The sequence below is a fragment of the Macrobrachium rosenbergii genome, chromosome 13 (genome assembly GCF_040412425.1).
Source record: "Macrobrachium rosenbergii isolate ZJJX-2024 chromosome 13, ASM4041242v1, whole genome shotgun sequence".
NCBI classification, from domain to species: Eukaryota; Metazoa; Arthropoda; class Malacostraca; order Decapoda; family Palaemonidae; genus Macrobrachium; species Macrobrachium rosenbergii.
Window position 1 is genome coordinate 72,204,365 of NC_089753.1, and position 20,032 is coordinate 72,224,396.

At 39.2% G+C, this 20,032-nt stretch overlaps 1 protein-coding gene across 1 annotated transcript; it reads left to right on the forward strand.

Annotated features, from left to right (window-relative positions):
* Nucleotides 1–10,823: 10,823 nt before the first annotated feature.
* On the forward strand, nt 10,824–11,390 carry LOC136844853 (craniofacial development protein 2-like). The gene has a single exon (XM_067114089.1). It carries the CDS (start codon nt 10,824–10,826, stop codon nt 11,388–11,390), a length of 567 nt encoding a protein of 188 aa, XP_066970190.1.
* The last annotated feature ends 8,642 nt before the right edge of the window (nt 11,391–20,032 follow it).

Sequence of the window (20,032 nt, forward strand, 5' to 3'; positions counted from 1 at the left end):
AGGATGGGACACTTGTCCTGTAACAAAAAATATGTCTTCAAAGGTTTGAATAACTTCAGAATCCTCTCAATAGCTGGTCTTAAAGCAAGTCACCTTTTCTTACTATATCCTAAAAAAAATTTGATAGTGTACATCAACATTTTCACAAATTTCTTTCAGCTGGTCTACTCTTACAGTATAAATGTAGGAAAATTAAAATATCTTCACTGTTATTACTTCTACATCTACAGGTTGACAGTCCGATGCAGCTTTCATACAGTCTATATTTTACTGCATCCGGTAAAAAACGTTATATTTGCCTCCCCTTGATGCTCCACCAAAATTGCGATTTCTGTTGTGAGCACACAAAGCCAACAGTTTAGAGGACAATTCATCAGAACTGAGAGTTTCTTTTATATAGTATGAAAATATTCACTCGTTTCTCCACCTACAGTTTTAATATTTCCAGTCACAATATAAAGTCACACAATTTACCTCAGACAAATCCTCTTTTAAGGATTCTCGGGTGTCAGGCAGGAAAACATTGTTCAAAATTGCCTGCGTCTTGGTATGAGCGCTTGCAAACGAATTGTCAAAACACTTTTTAATAAGCTTGGAAGTGCAATCCATAGAACGGAATGAAAGGTTGTGTTGCATTGCATGATAAGCCCAAGTTCCTTCTGCTGCTGCCAAATTCTTTTCTTTTTCTCCAAATCCTTCCTTCTGCAGGAATGTGGCCATTGACTTGCTTGAAGAAGCGGAGGCATCAGCACGTTTATGCCTGCTAGTCTTTAAATGACGTTCGGTGTCATATTTTCCACCATTTGTTACCGAAAAGTACATGCACTTTATACACTGGGCATCACTTTCACATTTTGCTTTATTTATGAAAGGTTATTCACTTTCTGATTCTTTATTGAAAGTACACTGCCTTTTGGATGCCATGATGTCTTCCTCTTTTGAGTGCTGCTTGATTGCTAATTGACTACCAACTGGTAGTAGCTGGACTTATACATGGACGAGTGCAAGAGAGGTTACCAGTCAAATCATACGTGTATAAATGGTGCTTTTGTTTTCATTTTCTTTTATTTGTTTAAAGAAAATGGAGCACAATTCATACAGTCTGCGACCTAGCTATGCTGCAGCAAGAGCCTTAGAGTTTCGAGAAAAAATAAGTTAGCTCTTATCTTTGAACAATTAGCACTTTATTATGATTTGCATATGCAATGGGAGACACATGACGGGCAGATTCCGTAAAGGGGGATATTACTACGTCCCCCGAAGGTAGTGATTTTTGGGGGGACAGAGATTCGAAATGGGGGGCTGTCCCCCGCAAAGGGGGACGTCTGGTCACCCTATGTATACCTATGCATGATAGCATATCTTTATAGCAATTTTTTACTAATATCCCTTGAACTGCGTAGGAGCTGAGGTCGTAAGTGAAACAGGCACTGAGGCAGAAAGCTAATGGGCAATTTCCCTCTTATGCCATTTTGGACTAAAATGACTAAAATAGGTTTAGTCACGTGGCAGTAACATTGTAAATAAATTAGATGTGACAGATACGTTGACCCCGTAGGAGGATAGCGCCGTCATTGCACCCCATGCGGTGCACTGTAGGCAGTACTTAAGGTTCTTTGCAGCGCACCTTCGGCCCCTAGCTGCAACTCCTTTCGTTCCTTTTACTGTACCTCCTTTCATATTCTCTTTCCTCCATCTTACTTTCCACCCTCCCCTAACAATTGATTCATAGCGCAACAGCGAGGTTTTCCTATTGTTACACCTTTCAAATCTTTTACTGCCAATTTCCGTTTGAGCGCTGAACGACCTCATAGGCCCCAGTGCTTGGCTTTTGGACTAAATTCTATATTCAATTCAATTCAAGACACATTGACAAACAGGCACACACTCAAGCAATAAGAGAAACAATCTCCCTTCATATAATTCCATTCGTGATAGTTTACCTTTGTACTAGTTTTGGTTAAAATCCCTTCAGCTCTCTAAGAGGAGTAATGGTGAGTAGATAAGTGTGTTTGCAGACAGACAATAGGACAAGCCAACAGGAATCTCTTATCTTGCCAAGTTGAATAATACCAGTTCAGCTGTGTGGGAAGAACAGTGATGGTTGATGGGTGTGACACAGACACTAACAGACAGACAAAAAAATCAGCTTCATGCAATTTTATCAATAATATTAACCTTTGTACCAGTTTTGACTAAAATATTTTCAACCGTACAGAGAGGATTACACTGAGAAGGTAAGTGTGATATACATGCTGATGGAAAGGCAAATGACAAACAGACAATTTACCTTCATGCCCATCTACCGTGACGGTGTGCCTCTACCAAGTATGACCATGTAGGAGGAGCAGGGATGACAAGAGGGTTAACAAACATGTTAACTAAAAGACGGGCAATCAGACACTCAGTCTCACTCCTTGCAATCATATCGCTTGCAGATTACTAATTTTTGCTCAAATTTCTTCAACTATCTGGGAGGAGTAGCTATGAGAAGGTATATTATGATACTGATGAATAGAAAGATGTACAAAGACTGGCAAACCTTTTTGTCAAGGTTAGATGACATTGATTGGGCTGTGAATGAGGAACATGCACATCAATTAGACTGGAAATCTCCCTACATACAATTCTTACCATGATAGTCTCTGTACCAAGTTTGACTAAATTTCATTTAACCCTCCAGGATAAGCGCTGATTAGAATATCAGGTGTCAGAAATGCTGATGGATAAATAAATGCATAAACAAACAAATAATCTGCCTTCATACACATCTATGCATGACTGGCGAACTATGTGCCATTTGACTGAAATCAGATCATCTGCACTGAAGAATTAGTGATGACAAGCTAAGTGTGACATCTCCACTTACATCTAAGAAGACAATCAGAAAGATGCTATCCCTTAGTGTATGTCTACCCATGATAGTATATGAGGAGTTGTGATCAGAAGTTAAGTGCATCAGATATGCTCATAGACAGGCAAATGGAAAGACAAACATGATGCTCTACTTTGGCACCAAGTTTGACTGAGATTGGTTCATCCAAGTTGAAGAAGCAGTGACGTTGAATAATTCTAACAGGGACATTAAGAAACAGGTAGACACCAGGCAAACGATCTCTCGTCATGCAAATTTATCCATGATAGTCAGCCTTTGTACCCATTTTGACTAAAATCGTCAAGGAGGAGTTAAGATGTCAAGGCTTGTGTGATAGACTCACTGACAGATAGACAAACTGATGGACTGTTAAAATGAGAGAAGAAATGGGCAGGAAGGCAGAATTAAAGACAAATAGAGGGAAAACCTATGATCCATCCAACTTTCCTGACAGATATGTCATGAAATTAACATTATTTACAGTCAGGCCACCTTCAGAATGACACAGTAGATGGGAGATAAAGATCGGGGGTCCTACATTATACTGTATGCAAAGCAGTCTACACAAATAACTGTTTAAACATTACTTAGGAAACTGACAGAATGAAAGAAATATATATTCGACTTGATGAAGGATAGGAGTTGCATGACAATGGGTCATCAAGGGGCTAGGGCGTGTATAATGTCGCCTGTGAAAAGAGAATCGAAAAATACCACTACTAGAAATATGGAAAGAGATGGGCCTAGTGGGTGGAGAGAGAGAGAGAGAGAGAGAGAGAGAGAATTTTATTAGATAAACAGATATTCGATGTTAGAAACAAGAGTAAAAACCTTAAAAGCACTATAAGACAGGCAATACACGCGATGGCATTGCGTTCATAAGAACAAAGAAAAATACGTTTCGAAAAGTGAAAAAATCTACCACCAGCCCCATCCCTGTTTTAGGGTTCCCATATCTCTCTCTCATCGGTAGTTCGATTAAACGGACATCATTCATTATTAACTCATCTAAAAGAAGACACGAGATGGAATCAAGAGTCTCTTCAGTACATTTGTTTATTTAAAAATGAAAATGATAATGTACAGTACAATTTGCTCCAGTGAATTTCATGGACTTTCTTAATGCATACTTAAGAGTAGTTTCCATTTGCCCAATGTATACGATATTTTTCCATTTTATCGCGAAAAGGAATATTTCCATGCATGCATACTATCAGGTTTGAACGCAAACGTGTGCTACCAACAATTCAAATTACAACTTACTTCAAATTATCATAATAAAAAAACAGGTCTCTTCGAGAATCCCACGGAATTTTTTTATCAGTAGCGTTTTCCGGCAATAAAACATTACTAGTCTTTGTGGATTACTGTTAGCCACATTCCATTTATTTTATTGTTGTTTGCCGCCTTTCAGAATATGTTCTATGACTTCGGGAGCTCGTATGAAGGATTCTACCATATCAGAATGACAAGAGAGCAATTTCTTCTTCTCAGTTTATTCCCGTTTCTATACGGGGGTCGCCGTTTTGGATGAGCTGAGCCACTTCCATCTACCTGTGGTGGGTTTCTGCTTTGTCAAGTCCCTTCTCTCTCAAGCCCTCCCCACACAGTCTCTCCATCTCTTCCTTGGTCATCCTGGTCCTTCTCTACCCTGAACTTCCATCTCCATAGCATGCTTTCCAATATGGTCTTCCTCCCTTTTCAGTAGGCATCCGTACAATTTGTCTCCCCTCCTGCACTTTGATATTTTAACCACCTTTTTTGAACCTCTAATATACTCAGTCCTAATCCTATCCTCCTTCGCTAAACCAGATCTCCAACATAACATACTCATCACTGCTGCATCCATTTTCTTCTCCTACTTGTCATACTTGCTATTTCTGTATCAAATAGCATAGCTGATCTTACCACTCCCTTTTGGAACTTTCCCTTTGGTCTTAAAGCCATTCTTTTGTCACAAAGGACTCCAGAAGCAGTCCTTTAATCGTTCCAGCCTGTTTATATCCGATGTTTTACTTCCTCATCCATTCTTCCACCAGCCTCTACAATAGACCCCAAATATTTGAACTTGTTTACTCTCTTTATTCCTTCTCCATGCACCTTGTATTCTCCCTGTCATCCCTGTCAATGGTGATACATATACAGTATAGTCTGTTTTTTACCTACTTATGCCCATTCCTCTATAGTCCAGTGCTCCTCTACACCTCTCCAACTTTCCCTCCAGAACCTCCTCCTCTCTGCACACAACGCAATGTCATCTGCATATAATATGCCACATGACACTCTCTCTTACCTCCCCAATCATGGTATCCATCATGATGTTGACAATAAATGGGATAATGGCTGAGCGCTGGTTTAATTCAACCCTGTTCCCCACTCTGGTATACAAATTCTGATACATCTGAATTATCTGTACATCACAAACAAAAGTGATGAAATCACAAAAGGGTTAGTAAAGCCCAGCCACAAGAGACAGATTTGGAGGTCAGGGGATACAAAGGAAGGGGTAGGACGTAGAGCTTCACTCCACAACCTGATAAATTATGATGAAAGTGAAAAGTAGAAGGCTAACCATACCTGAAGAGATACACACTGACACTTTATCAAGGAATACAGTTTGAAGACATATAGCAAATATATCCACTTAGAAACCCACGATTATATAACCGCAACTCTTTGTGGGTAACATTTTTTTCTTCTTTGTCGTCGAGAATAATACGGTGAACTCATCCCGATTGTTGTTGCTGCTGTTAAGGAGACTTGGGTAATGTTCAACAAAAACCTGGGACGGGTCAGTGTTGGGTGGTACTGGAATCAGGCATTCTTGCTTAATTTTCACATCATCAGTGTTGGTTCATCCAAAATCAAGCCTTTTCAATATGCCTATTATAATGGCACTCACTTTCTATACTAATTAAGAAAAGACTCCTACTTCTATGTATCACTTTCACCATAATTTATCAAGTGGCGGAGTAAAGCCCTATACCCTACCCCTTCCTTTGTGTCCCCTGACCTCCACATCTGTCTCTTGCGGCTGGGCTTTACTACCCCTTTTGTGATTTCATCACTTTTGTTTGTGATTTCAGTTCTTTTTTTCAATGGCAACGCCCAAGATCTAGAAAAATGTGGTAACAAAGGAATGGGGTTGCTTAGCTTTTAGATATAGTTTTCTTAGACATATGATAATGGTCAGCTCAGTTCGTTTACTGCATAATTATATATATATATATATATATATATATATATATATATATATATATATATATATATATATATATATATATATATATATATATATATATATATATATATATATATGAATGTCTTTTCCTGTAATACTACAGTGTAATATGAAAATAAGAAGGCCCATAAAACACTATTTAAACGTTGAAACCATATATTTCGGGCACTTGTTTCTGTGCCCCTGTTCACTGGTAGAATATGGACAGGTGGAAAGTTACAATGGTATATATACAAAAACATGAAGGTGTGGCCTTGGGCCTCCGATGTTAAGGAGGTGGCGTTTCTTAAGAAGGAGGAGATTGACCAAATTCCCTAGTGGTTTTTGGCCTCATTAGCTCCCGTTTGGCGATGGATCTGGCGGTCGCGTTTCTTGGGTCATCCTCTTCAAAAGGGGTCCGAGATTAAGGTGTCAATGGCGTCCGATTTCCAATGTCCTCCTGACAGGTTCATATTGTTGGTTTGATTGATGATAGTATATATATATACCAGGTGTTTCAAAATTAAAGCACCCCCCTCCATAGAACAATTGGAGAGTTATGAAGTTTTCTGTTATAGCCTATCTCCAAGTACATTATTTTAAGTTTCTATTAAGCTATTTTTCATTTTACATTTCTTGTATCTTCAGACTGAGTGACGGAGTTATATACAGCTATGGCTAACGACTCAGGGGAAATCAGATGGATTAACCAAATCTGGGCTATAACCTTCAGAGAGGCCAGGGATGCTGGCGCATCCTTCATTTCACGTTCCTGGATAGCTAAATACATTAAAAGAAATGAATCCTTTGTTAAAGGAAACTGAAACAAAAATCCACAAGACTGTCATCACAAAAGAGTGAGAATCTTGGAAGGCCTGAAGTCTTTTCTCAGGAGTCAAAAGACATTATAGTTGAAGCAGTGGGTAGACCAAGAAAGTCTTTACGTAAATTGACGCTTCAACTAGAAAAAAAAGGGAAAGAAGAGAAGTTATAGTGCTGTAGATCGTGAGTTGAAAAAATCTGGTATCAAGCTACTTCATGTTATCAGCAAGCCCAACATCACTCAGCAACAGAGAGAAGACCGTGCATGGTTTCGTGGTTCATTTCTTAAAGATTGGGATGGAGCTGACTTTCTCCATGTTGCCGCATCAGATGAATTCTTCATTTACACAGTCAGGAAGCCAAATCATAAAAATGACATCATTTGGGCTGCAATTTGGATGATATCAGCGATGACGTGCTCTATCGCCAAGTTGTGAAATTTCCTGAATGTTTGGGAATTTTTCTCTGTTTCACAGCCAAATGGTAAATGTGGATCATCAAAGAAAAAAGACAGTCATGGAATGGCAAATACTTCAGAGAAACGTGCTTACTGGTGGAGTATTTCCTTTCCTCAAAGATCCTGAAAATGCGTTGTCTGTTGAAGAATTCACATTTTTGCATGATAAGGCACCATGTTTCAAGGCTCTTCAGACACAGGAGCTGCTTCGAAACAGTGGTATCGATTTCTTCTCGTCAAGTGAATTTCCAGGTAGCTCCTCTGATCTTAATGTGTGTGAAAACATTGGTAGTATCTTAAAGAATCATGTTGAAGCGTGCACAGTGAACTATGATGGTATACCAAGCCTCGACGACCTGCGAAGAGAGGTGACTGAAGTACTTAGGGAAATGGAGTTTGAGTCTCAGCTTTTTTGCTATTTGCTGAAATCATGCCCCTGAAGAATGCCCTGAACATTGCTCTACAAATTTCATTTATAACCAATTCGAAGTTACCTCAGGAATTAAACTAAAGGAGGATTGTAATAGATGAGCGATAGTCACCTGTTGGACAAAATCCACAGTCGGTAGCTATCTCTGAATTCAGAGGAGTGCTCTAACAACTAGGCTGCACACACATGCAGGCAATGCAACACACATACACACACACGTGTGTCACATACACACACACACACGTGTGTGTGTGTGTGTGTGTGTGTGTGTGTGTGTGTGTAGTGTGTGATATGTTTGTCTTGGCGTGTGCATGTGTGTGCAGCCTAGTTGTTAGAGCACTCGTCTCTGAATTCAGAGATAGCTACCGACTGGGGATTTTGTCCAGCAGGTGACTATCGCTTATCTATTACAATCCTCCTTTAGTTTAATTCCTGAGGTAAGGCGAATTGGTTATAAATGAAATTTGTAGAGCAATGTTTGTGTATATGAAATGTCACACTGATGTGATGTATGTATATATATATATATATATATATATATATATATATATATATATATATATATATATATATATATATATATATATATATATATATATATATATATACATACACTTATCACATCAGTATGGTATTTTATATACAAGTCGCCATTATACTACAAATTTCGTTTAATAACCAATTGCTTCACCTCGGGATTTATACTAAAGGGGGATTATAATAGCTGAGCGATAGTCACCTGATGGACGCGATCCACCGACGTTAGCTATCTCTGAATACAGTCACTAGGCTGTCAAGAGAAGCATAAGTTGATGATGACTTCACCGTATAAATCACCGTCGAGTGCAGGTATCAACCGCCACAGCAGTTGGTGATTAGTAATGACCAGGCATCCAGAATACACAAAAATCCCGACTTTGGCCTTTCATAACTCTGAAAGTATTTAACTGACCAGGGTTAAACTCTGGCTTTAGAGGTTTCCCGCTAAGGTATCTAATGGTGGCAAATTTCATCGAATTCCGTGGGTGAGGGTCCTAAAATACCTGTGGAGCAATAACGGTAAAAGGTACAGCAGTGATACTGATTGAGAAAACACTCCTACTTCTATGTTTCACTTTCATCATAATTGATCAGGTTGTAGAGTAAAGCCCTACGTCCTGCCCCTTCATTTGTATCCCCTGACCTCTTTATCTGTCTCCTGTGGCTGGGCTTTACTACTCCTTTTGTGATTTCATCACTCTTTTGCCTGTGATGACAAACAGTGTTAGGAGAAGCTGGCTGACTTAGTGTCAGTTATCTAATTATTTATCTATCTTTATAATGCTAAAGCTCTGAAACGTTTGTTTGCTTGCACACTGAAGCACACGATCAAGTGTTAATTTAGCTGTGTCCTTCCCCTCACCTTCCCCCTCCCCTCCCCCTTCCCCTTCCCCTTCCCACCCATCTCATCATTTCCTTCCCTCCCCTTCCCTTCCCTTCCCACCCATCTCACCGTTTCCCTGCCCTCACCCTTCCTCCTCCCCTCCCCTCCCTCTGCCTAGCCTCTCCCTTCCCTCTTCCATCCCCATCCCCCTTTCCCCTCCTCATTCCCCCTCCTCCCATCCCATCCCATCCCCTCCCTCTTCCCTTCCCCTCATTCTTCCCTCTTCCATCCCCTCCCCTTCCCCATCCCCCCTCACTTTTCCCTCCCCTCACCCATCCTCCTCCCCTCACTCCCCTCCACCCCCCCTCCCATTCCTCTTCCATCCCTATCCCACTTACCATCCTCTCATTCCCCCTCCCCTCCCTCCCATCCCCCCTTTTCCCTTCCCCACCCTTCCCTCTTCCATCCTCCCCTTCCCCATCCCATCCCCTCACCCCCCTCCCCATCCTCCTCCCCTTCACTCCCCCTCCACCTCCCTTCTCCCCTTCCTCTTCCATCCCTATCCCACTTACCATCCTCTCATTCCCCCTCCCCTCCCCTCCCATCACATCCCCTTTTCCCTTCCCCTCACCCTTCCCTCTTCCATCCCCTCCCCTTCCCCATCCCATCCCCTCACTTTTCCCTCCCCTCACCCATCCTCCTCCCCTCACTCTCCCCTCCACCTCCCCTCTCCCATTCCTCTTCCATCCCTATCCCACTTACCCTCCCCCCATTCCCCTCCCATCCCCTCCTCCCATCACATCCCCTCTTCCTTCCCCTCACCCTTCCCTCTTCCATCCCCCCTTCCCCATCCCATCCCCTCACTTTTCCCCCCTCACCCATCCTCCTCCCCTCACTCCCCTCTTCACCTCCCCTCTCCCATCCCTCTTCCATCCACATTCCTCTTTCCCCTCTCCCCACCCGCTACCTCCTTTCCTCCACCTACTCCTCTCCTTGCCCTCCCCTCACTTCTTCCTCCCCTTCACTCTTCCTTCCTCTCCTCCCCTCCTCTCCCCACCCCATGCCCTCCTCCTCCCCTTCCATGCCCTCCCCTCCTCCCCTCCCATTCCTCTCACATTCCCCCTTACCTTCCCCTCCCATTCCCCTTACCCCTCACCTCCCGTTCCCCCTTACCCCTCCCCTCCCATCCCCACTTTCCTTTCCCACTTCCCCTCCCATTCCCCCTTACCAGCTCCCATTCCCACTTACTCCTCTCTTCCCTCATACCCTCCCATTCCCCTTCTCATCCCCTTCATTCTTCCCTGCTCTCCACTTCCCCTTCCCTCATCCCCTTCCCTCCTCCTCCTCCATAGACTTCTGCTGACTGTTATTAGTAGGGTTAATTTGGCTGTGGGCGTGGGTATGGGTATGGTATGGATGTATGGGCATGGTATGGATATAGGAATAGGTATGGGTATGGGAATGGTATGGTATGGATATGGATATGGGTATGGTATGGATATGGGTATGGGCATGGGTATCGGTAAAGTACAGATATGGGTAAGGGTATGGTATGGGTATGGGTATGGTATGGATATGGGTAAGGGTAAGGGTATTGGTATGGTACAAGTATGGGTATGGTACAAGTATGGATATGGGTATGGTACAGGTATGGGTATGGGTATAGGAATGCATGCATATGGGTATGGGTATGGGTATGGGTATGGTTTAGATATGGATATGGGTATAGTATGGTATCGAATGGATATGGGTATAGGATATAAAGTTTACTACTCAGGGGAAGATACAAGGAGAAATGGGATAGGAATTATTCTCCATCCAGATTTGCTGGAGAACATCACAGAGGTCCAGAGTATCAATGACAGGCTCATGGGCTTAAAGTTTGTGAAAGATAAGAGAGTATGGCATATCATCTCGGCATACGGCCCTCAACAAGGGTGTAGTGAAGAGGAGAAGGAGGAATTCAGTGGAAAATTAGAAAAATATATCGAAAGAGTTCAAAGAAGAGAACTATTGGTGTCATCTTGGGGCAAGAATGCCCATGTAGATGAGAGTTCTGATGGCATTGAAGGAATACATGGAGGAAGAGGTTTTGGAAGAAGAAACCAGAAAGGTGAAGGATTGTTAGAATTAACAGAAGCTAAGAATTTGGTAGTCTTGAATACTCAGTTTGAGAAAAGAAGTCACATAGTAACATACAAAAGTGGACAAAATGAGACATGAATTGATTATGTTTTGGTTAGGAAGGAAGACAAGAAAATCATTATGGATTGCAAGGTTATTCCAAATGAATCTGTTGTTTTTAAACTGTTGTGGCGTTTTTAGGCTCTCAATTCTTAAAAAAAATTTCCCAGCCAGGAATAGGAGGAGTAAAACTTGGAAGCTGAAGGGGGAGAAGCAAGATGATTCAGAAGTAAAGTGGAAAGAGCCAGAGATTAAAATATTTTAGTGGATGTCAGATATCTCCTGAGGAGATGTGGGTAATATGAAAAAGAGACTGTGGTGTCAACAGCAGCAGAGGTGTGTGGGAGGACAAGTTAAGCAGCAACATGAAAAAGAAACATGTTGGTGGAATCAAGAGTTCAAGCACTGTGAAGGAAAAGAATAGCCAGATTAAGAAGATAACAACTACTAAACAACAGAGGGGTATAGATAAACAATATAAAGCAAAGAGACTGTGGTAGCAATTGCAAACTCAAGCCAGGAGAGAAATGGTATGAGAGATGGGGAACACTGAAGGGATAAAAGATAATCCTGAACTGCAGAAGCCTGAAGAAAAGACAGGCAGGATGTTGGAGAGGTAGGAATTATTGTTAGATGAAAATGGAAATATCTTGATTGAGGAAGAGAAGTCAGAGAAGATGGAAAGACTTTTTCTCAACTATCAAACAATGAGAATGAGTGTGAAGAATTGGAAAATGTTCCTCCAGTAGAAGGACCAATAGCAAACATCAGAGTGAGTGAAGTCGAGAATTCTATAAAGAAAGGAAAAGTAAATAAGGCTGCGAGAAAGTCAGAGGTAACGATAGAAATTATTAAAGCATTGTGAAATCTAGGCAAAGAGTGGGTGCACACACTATTGGAAGAGATCTGGGATGTAGAGGAAATGCCAAAGACTGGAGCAATAGTTGGATAATTAAAATGTATAAACAAAAAGGAAACGTGTAAAACTGTGGGAACTACAGAGGAATAAAGCTTTTGGAGCATGCATTCAAGATACTAGAAAGAATAGTAGAAGGAAAGTTGAGAGAGCTGATAGGTTTATGAAAGGAGAGAGCACAGTGGATGCTATTTTTATAGTAAAACAAGTCTAAGAGAAGTATCTAGAAGGAGACAGGAAAGTTTACTTGTGTTTTGTGGATCTTGAAAAGGAGTATGACAGGGTACCAAGAAGAGTAGTCTATTGGTGTTTGAGAAAGAGAGGAGTACCAGAGAAGTTGGTAAGGTTGGTGAAGATGATGTCTGAGGGTGCAAGAACTACTGTACAAACAAAATATGGGGAGACTAAGACATTCCCTGTGGAAATGGGTCTCCATCAGGGATCAGCTCTGAGTCCATTCTTGTTCCTCGTCATTATAGACACACTGACATCAGAATTAAGGAACAACGATAAAGTGTGGGATCTGTTGTTTGCTAAGGATTTAGTCATTATAGCAGACACAGAAGAACTGCAAGAAAGGTTTTAGCATGGAAAGGAGCCCTAGGAAGGAAAGGATTTAAATGAACATTGGAAAGGCGGAGCTAATGACTAGTAGTAGAGAAGGACATGAAGAAGTAAACATTCAAGTGGAAGGTGGTACAATGCTAAAGCAGAACAATGAGTTTAACTATTTGGGATCAATAATAACAGAAGAGGGAGGTACTGAGAAAGCAGTGAGACAGAGAGTGAAAGAAGCATGACGAAAATGGAGAAAAGTAACTGGAGTTGTTTTAGACAAGAAAAAGCCATTAAAGCTCAAAATGAAGATTTATAAGACAGTTATCAGGCCCGCACTATTATATGGGGCAGAAACCTGGGCACTTAAGAGGAAAGAGGAGGGACTGTTGGAAAGAACCAAGACATGAAAGAGGTTGTTGGAAAGAACAAGATGAGGATAGATGGATTGTTGGAATATTACTACTGAAAGAATGTTATAAGAAGAATGTATATATATAATGTAAAGGAGAAGGCTAGGGAAGCTCATTTGAGATACTATGGCCATGTAATAAGAAGAGAGGAGGTGGAACCAATCAAGAGAGCTAAGAACATGTCAGTGATGGGGAGGAGGAGTGTGGGACATCAACAGATCAGATGGAAGGATGTGGTGAGGAGGGATGCGGTTGAGGTGGGACTGGGGAAATATGCTGGGAATAGAAATAGATGGAGAAAGTTCACTCGAGTGGCTGACCCTGCTATACAGTGGGACTAATAAGGTCGAAAGAAGAAGATAGGTATTGGTATGGATATGGGTATAGTTATGGGTATGGGTATGGGTATTGTACAGATATGGGTATGAGTATAGGAATGGGTATGGGTATGGGTATGGGGATGGGAATGGGTATGGGTATCAGTGTAGGTATGGGTATATGTTTGAGTATGGATATGGTGCAAATAAATTATGGGTATAAACACATTGGGAATGGATATAACTAAGGGTATAGAAAGATATGGGTATGGGTTGGGTATGTTTCATGACATTTTTGGGTATGGTATGGATATGGGTATGGGTATTCATGTATCATGGGTATGGACATGTTATGGAATGAGTATGGATATCTATTATGATATGTGTATGGTATTTGGATATACTTCTTTCCATGGGTATGGGTATCAGTAAACAGATATTAATGGAATAGTAATCAGTATGGGTATGGGTAGGGTATGGATATGGGTAAGGGTATGTGTATGGGTATCATTATGGGTATGGATATGGTACAGGTATGGGTCTGGGTACAGGTACAGTTCTGGGTATGGGTATGGTACAGGTATGGGTCTGAGTATAGGTATGGGTATGGGTATGGTATGGATATGGTTTCTTATGTAATGGGTATCATTATGGGTATGGGTAAACTATGGGTATTTCTGTGTTGTATGGAGTTTGGGTATGGTGCAGGTGTGTGTCTGTGTGTGTGTGTGTGTATGGGTAGGGTATGGAATAGATATGGGTATGGGTATGGTATGGATATGGGTATGGTATGGTATGGGTATTTTTTTTTTATGGCCTCTGTAAATGGGCATGTCTTGAGTCGGGTGATACAACCGTTATGGTCCGTGAGTATGGGTATGGACCTCGATGTATTATGCAGCTCTAATATGGGTAATTATGGATCTTTTGTTTGCGGTGGCCGAATAAAAAAAGTGACCCAACGGGTTGTCATCAATTATAACACTAAAATCTGAAACTTTTGTTGGTTTGTTTCTTTGCTAATTTGAATGTTTGTTTGCACACTGGAAGGTAAAATGATTGGTGCTGACCATGAATTTTGATGACCGTTAAAACGTTAATTTGCCATGGATCGAATGAATATGGTTATGGTATGGATTGCACTATTGGTTGGGTATAGTATGGTATGGATTCTGGCGGGTTGGTCAGATATTGGTATTTTATGGATATCAAATAGGTATGGGTATGGTAAATGGGTATAGGTATGAGGTGTATATGATCGGGTATGGGTATGGTATGGACAAGATTTCATCATTGATATGGGCATGGGTATGGTATGGGTATGGTTATAGGTATGGGCATGGGTATTATGGATATGGGTAAAGATATCAGGACTCGTCTATGGGTATGAGTGATTGGTATGGGTATGGTACAAAATAGGTATGGGTTCCGTGCATATGTTGGGTATAGGTATGGTACATATATTATGGGTTTTTAGTTACTGGCTTGGTTGATGTAAAGGCATTATTATGGACCCTTTGTTTTAATGTAGTAAATAAAAAAGTGACCCAAAGGGTCATGAATGATCTGACACGTTGAGTTTACCAATGAGGATTTGGTTTTTGCAATCGTTGATTTGTGCTAAATAAAATGCCTCAGCAGTTAGAATGTTTTCACATCACACCCTCACTGTACATGCACAATACTTTTTCCATCCTAACACACAACACACACACATACATGTTTATTATTTCTCCATAAAACAGATTTAGGATAATTTTCAAGTTTATCACTTATTCCTTTATAAAACGTATAGGTATACTGCAAAATGATTCGTAAATGTTAAGAAATTATAAGTGATTCATATATTGTGGCGTTGCGTGCGTGCAGAAATTCTGTTCCCATGACATAATTTTGGTCTAAGTGACTATCTAAAGCCTGCAGCTGGTTCCTTTGTTAACCCATTTTTCTCGAATCTATGCCTAAAGTGAAAAAGATGAAAAACCACAGGCAAAAGTGATAAAGTTGCACAACTTGGTGAAGGTGTGTGCCGTTGGTTGATGGGTAAACCAGGATAAAAGAAAACGAATCATAACGTGCTTTACGAGATGGGTAAATGTATGGATGGGAGTGAAAAGTAGCTTATTAAATTTTCTCCCAAAAAGATTACCATTATAATACACATATTGATTTAATCTTAGTGGACCGAACCACCGCTGATGATTTGAAAATTAATGAAAACTTATGGACAGTACTGAGCTGGAAAGGGTTTTTATCTTTGTCAGAACATAGTGCTAAGCAACAATCGGCATTGATTAGCTGTATTATTTTCGACAACAACGAAGAAAAAGAAAAAGAAAAATGACCCACAAAGAACGTTGCGTTTACTTTATCCATTGCACATCTAAAATTTAAATGCTTCAAATAATCTAGTTGAAGAAATTTAATCCGTGATTCTCTTCAGGTTTTTATAGCAAGCTGTGTTAGACTAAATTCATTTCTGATTGAGAAAAGACTTCTGCATGCTACTTTTGCTTTCTTCATAATTTCTCAGGTTCGGCCAAACGTAAAGCCTAGGAACATCCCAATTTCTTTGTCTTTCATAATCAAATCTGCTCCTGTAACTGGGCGTATGGCCGTCCACGTCATCTCGTCACTTTTTGCCTTTTTCTATTTAGCAGCTAGAAAATATCTGATGGCGCAAAGATTTTTATCACATCTTGTTGACCTGAGAAACAGTAAATTCAAATAATGATTCTTGTTTTAAAATCGTTAAAATGGTTGAGCCATGGGACGACGAACTTATTATCAACAAAAAGTTGATTTGCGGTGCATATATGATCGTCTGATTTGTTGGGTAGGTCATCAACGCGGAGAGATGAGAACGTTTGTGTTAAAAAGTATATGAAACAAAGATGTGAAACCTAAAACACTCATACCGTAATATATATATATATATATATATATATATATATCTGGCGGTATCGGTATCGGCTATGTTTTGATTATAGTCTTCTATTGATAAAAACGATATATTGACGCTTTCTTTGTGTACGGTTCCCTGAGTTAATGCCGTAATGCTTAGCTTTGGCCAATTACTTCGATTGATTCCAGTGGGCAATTTCATGAAATGTATGGCTTCCGCTTTACCCTAATTGAGCGTACGTGCTCGTCTCAAATGCTGCGTCTTGTGTTTATCGTTTCAACTTAATTAGCCGTAACATAGGCTAAAATATTTATTTCATGCTGGCCTTCGTTCCGTTATTAAAGAGTTTCAGTTTCTTGTCCAAAGTTATCCTAATTTACAGTTAACTTTTGTCCCTCTCAAGCCACCTTTCATTAACGTTCATTTTGAATATTCAGTCCTGTTAAAGAAAAGCTTATATTATATATACTAATCTCTCTCTCTCTATCTCTCTCTCTCTCTCTATCTCTATATCTCTCTCTCTCTCTCTTCTCTTTATATGTATATATATCCTATTATATTATATATATATATATAAAATTTTTTTTCTTTGCTGCTACTAAAGGTATTGATTATTATTTTATGAAACATCCATGAAAAATTAAATTATTGTAGGTTTTTCTGACACGAGGAAAAATCAAGGGAGTAAATCTATATAATCTTTATTCGGAAAGGAAAGTGTCATGTGTTCTTTCTGGCTGTATTCGAATCCAATATGAAATGTCTTGGATGAGGACAAAAGTAAAATTTATACCAGGTAACATAATAACGTTATGCAATAGTAATAGTAGCCCGTTTGTTTTCTTTTGCCGTTGTTTGTCTTTCCTCATAAAATTTAGTTTTATTATTCTTCCATCTACCTCCATCTCTTTATAAGATAAAAATTTAAACTTCCATAGAATTGTTTGCAGTCATAAATATCCATATTTTTTCCAGGAACTGGCTAATAAAATCAACTATCCCTTAAAAACTATTTTTAAAAAATTTGAGCTTACAACCATATTTACCCCTTAGTTTTTTTCTTCTAAACAATATTGTCTATTTGTTTCCATTTTTAAATCTCATTTCAACTAGGATAATGTCTTTTCAATGCATCTTCGCATGGCGGTATTATGTACAGATAAACTTTTCTAAAAAAAAGATACTATTTTACAGTCTTGATTTGGTTATTTGGTTTATAAGTTAAATGTTTAAAGAAAATAGAAAAATATAACAAAAGCCCTTTTGCATTCTACATAATATTAAAAGAATTTTGAAAGGCATCTCACCCCTACTAAATTTAGCGTTAATGTAGGATTTAAAACAACAGTAAAATAAATAAACCCTCAAAGAACTATTCTGCTATTAATCACATGTATTGTTTTTTTTTAATGAAGACATTTTTCCTTGATAACTAATGTTTAGAAGACCAGTGATTATTAAACATGGTTCATATGACAAGATCTTGAAAACGGTCATGCAATCAAATATTTCTTTTCTAAAAGGATGATTATTCAAGTAATATGCGGATACAGGGTCATAGATATTGATCATGGTCGTTACTGCGTTGTGAAGCGTAAGTAGATCGATCGTTAAAGATGTTCTTGGACATGTTTTCGCCGTGGTTGCCAACCTATAGTTAAAAAGGGATAATATTTTTGCCTATCTTCAGTTTATTAACACTTATGGCACACATTAATAGAAAATAAAATCGCTATATTTACTGATAAGTAATATATCTCTAACCACTTTTCTGTGAATTTGATTTGAATGTTTTCTCCAACTATGTAATATATTCATTTATACTGTCACCCTATGATATATAATGTAAATTTCATATAGTATATATAGTCCTCGTGATATATATATATATATATATATATATATATATATATATATATATATATATATATATATATATATATATTATTATATATAAACGTTAAATATGTGGTTTGACATCAATTCGCAGCTACTTATAGATCTCAATGAAGGGGAATTATAAGAGAAGGCTACTCTAAATACAAATCTTGTTCTCCAACCTTGGACTGTGCCATAGCCATTGTGTCATGGCCTTTCGTGGTCTTGGGTTTGAGCTCCATTGCCTGAAGATACAATGAGACATTTGTCCTCTAGTTTTTCACGTTCCTGTTTTTTTTCCTTGTAATGTGTAGGACAGGCTGATGAGAAAGCAAAAGTTACTTGGTGGATTAACAGGAAAGTGCCTTTGTCTTTACCTTATCTTTTCCTTTAGAGCCTTTTATTTCTAAATCCATCCTGGCTGTCCTCCTCCAGTTGTTGTGGCAAACCTGGTGGATTTCTTTTGCCTTTATAAGATGTGCTGGCCCTCCTTGTCGACCAGTTGTTCCGGCGTTTTTTCAATGACCTAAGGTGACATTTATTTATACTTAAAAAAATTTTTGTAAATAATGTAAATATTTTTGTTGTTGATGGTATCGTTGTTTATTATTCTGTTGATTTATACAATGTTACTGCTGTTATGAGTCTATTAGTTTTGATACAGATTTTATGTTGTTAATTTTAATTCTTTAGGAGACATTGAGCTGAACCTGGGCCTGTTACTCATTACAACAAGAAAAATTACAAAGTTCTTTACTCAAATATTTGGGACTTAAGGTCAAATTTGTTTGATCTCCAGATTGTCCACATAACTATTTGATTTTTATCTGAGACTTTGTAAAAAAACAAGTCAAGGTCAGATTTTCTTGATCTCCAGAGTTTTTAATACTAAGTTTTTATCTGGTTTGTAATGGCCTGAGATTTTATTGATTGTCATAGTAAATCCCACATGTAGAATTATGGCTTATACACTAAGTACGTTCGACCTTGTTATCATCAGAAAATTTTCAGTTTCTTTTAAGTTCTAAAGTGTTTACGTATTTACTGTTTTACCACAATCCAAATATTGACATTCTATATATGACTGTCTTTTGGGAAGGATTAGTATGGCTTAGTCACAGGATTCAAAAGCTTCATTCGTTATTTGTGGAGACTGGAATGCAAAGCACAGTCAGTGGCTAAATTCAAATTCCACAGATCAACATGGCCGGTCTTCCCTCCGATTTTGTCCAACTAATTGAGGAACCCACGCACATATCTGGTAATAGATTAGACCTCATATTCACATTAGTTCCAGCTGTTGTGAAGTCCAAGGCCTGTGAACATAGAGGCACTTCTGATCATTGCGCCATTGAGATGGACCTATCTGTCAATCAATATATTCCTAATTCCTCCATTGGAAAAACGGTCTGGCTGAAATCCAGAGCCAATTGGGATCGCATTATTGAATCTTGTCAGGTACTTAATATTTCAGTTGCTTTAACAGATCCTGATCCCAAGAAGTAGCTAAATGAAGTGCTGATGGCTATTTTAATAAGATATGTCCCTAGAAAGGTCATCAAATTTAGGACAAATGATCAGCCATGGTTTGATGATACATGTAGACGAGTCTACCATGATAAACAGACCAAATTCAACGAATGGAGACAAAATTGTTCAAATGAAAATTACACCATTTCTGTTGAGTCTCGCTGTGC